At 40.7% G+C, this 1584-nt stretch overlaps 1 protein-coding gene across 1 annotated transcript; it reads right to left on the bottom strand.

The window, feature by feature from the left end:
* Positions 1 to 215: 215 nt before the first annotated feature.
* Positions 216 to 1286, bottom strand: LOC107580416 (E3 ubiquitin-protein ligase TRIM39-like; the record flags this gene model as incomplete). The annotated part of the gene is made up of 3 exons (XM_016266127.1): positions 216 to 784; positions 892 to 1067; positions 1260 to 1286. Coding segments are annotated over 3 exons (563 nt in total), but the record flags the coding sequence as incomplete, so codon positions are not given.
* Positions 1287 to 1584: the final 298 nt, after the last annotated feature.

The raw sequence follows: 1584 nt of genomic DNA, 5'->3' as shown, positions 1-1584 counted from the left end.
TAGAAAACCCCCTAGTGTGCCTATGTCAAGAAACAGCCCTGCCAAGAAAAACGTCTTTTGGCAAGACTAATAATTTACAGATGAACTGTATTTTTGATCAGTTAAATGCTACATTATTGACATAGGCATCAATTTGTTTCAAAGATGTCTTAGTGATTCCAAACTTTTGAACAATTTATTTTCAGCATCTGGCGTAACAAGCTGATCAGCTGTGGCGAGTGTGTAATTTCAACTTTATTTCACTTCATAGTTTCTGCATTCCCTAACCCCTGACCTACAGGTAAACCACAAGGTCTGAGTGTCCTACATTATTAATCTCTCTTTTCTTTGCCCTGAACTCATTTTCAGGAGTTCTGCCTTACTTTCTACAAAGATGATCAGCCTTTCTTCTTCCTTGCTTTTGTCCTTCAAGAGTCACACATTCTCATTCTGGGACACTGACAAATGGAGACATCAGCATCAGCGGCACATCTTTATCGCCCGTGCCGAACAGTGGGAACAGCTTCTCTGAGAACGCTACTGTAAATGAATACACCTCAGATCCTGTCTTGGCATTGTAGAAGACCAGCTGACCCTCCTCACAGTCCAGATAGATGCCGATACGCCGCAAGTGACCCGTGACCTTAACCTTAGCGAGAGGCGGCGCGGTCAGAGCGCGTAAATAGTTCCCACTCCACCACAGTGCGTAGTAACCAATGGCAGGGGTCATGTCAAACAGACCTTTCCTCTGGGCCGAGTCACGCACCACTCCCAGCTTCCAGTCCTTATTCTCACCAACATTTACCTGAAAGTGTGACATTTAGAACTTTAGTGCTAAAAATATAACTTATTCAGATTTACATGAAAAGACATGCTGAGTTTTTGTGTGCATTAGTGTCTAAAGCATTCAACCTCCCAGTAGTGTCTTCCAGATTCATAGCCGTCTTTCGCGAGCACACAGGACCAAACATCAAAGCGGTGCGAGTTGTTCCTGTAGAACTGCAGCTTCTCGCCGCGTTTCATCTGTTTGCGGTCGTCTGAGAGGATGAGGAATGGGTACGCTGTAGTTGGATTCAGCGTTACGTCCTCTGAAATGAAATGGATATTTCATCAGCTCTTGAATTTCACAAGTTATACAGAAGTTTCATAGCTTTAAAAAAGAATTGAAAAAAGAATTAAGGCATGACTTTGCTTAGCGTGCACATAATATACAGTATATTATAGAAAATTAGGCTATGAACGAAATATAAAGAAATGCAACAGGAGTCAAGAATACTTACCAAGATAGCTTTTAACCTTTTTGTGGCCTAAAAAAAAGAGAATATTCTATATTAAAGGGCAGATCTAAATCACAGATTGGATGCCAGAAGGTAAATTGGCTGTATATATTTTCACTATTGTGCTAATTGAGTTGATTATCTGAACGTTCTCCTTCTAAACTTCATCATCTGTTGAGCTTCTTTACAGGTGAAACTGACGTTGTTTCATAATTGACACCGTTCCTTGTTTATTACTGCAAAGCTGCTTTGAAACAATCTGTATTGTGCTATATTAGTTTCAATCATGACAACCCAGAATAGCTTAGCAATGGTGATGGGTATTACA

Source organism: Sinocyclocheilus grahami, unplaced genomic scaffold (assembly GCF_001515645.1).
Source record: "Sinocyclocheilus grahami isolate Dianchi unplaced genomic scaffold, SAMN03320097.WGS_v1.1 scaffold33043.1, whole genome shotgun sequence".
In the NCBI taxonomy this organism is placed as follows: Eukaryota; Metazoa; Chordata; class Actinopteri; order Cypriniformes; family Cyprinidae; genus Sinocyclocheilus; species Sinocyclocheilus grahami.
Note: the sequence above shows the minus strand (reverse complement) of the source record. Positions and strands in the feature narration are given on the sequence as shown.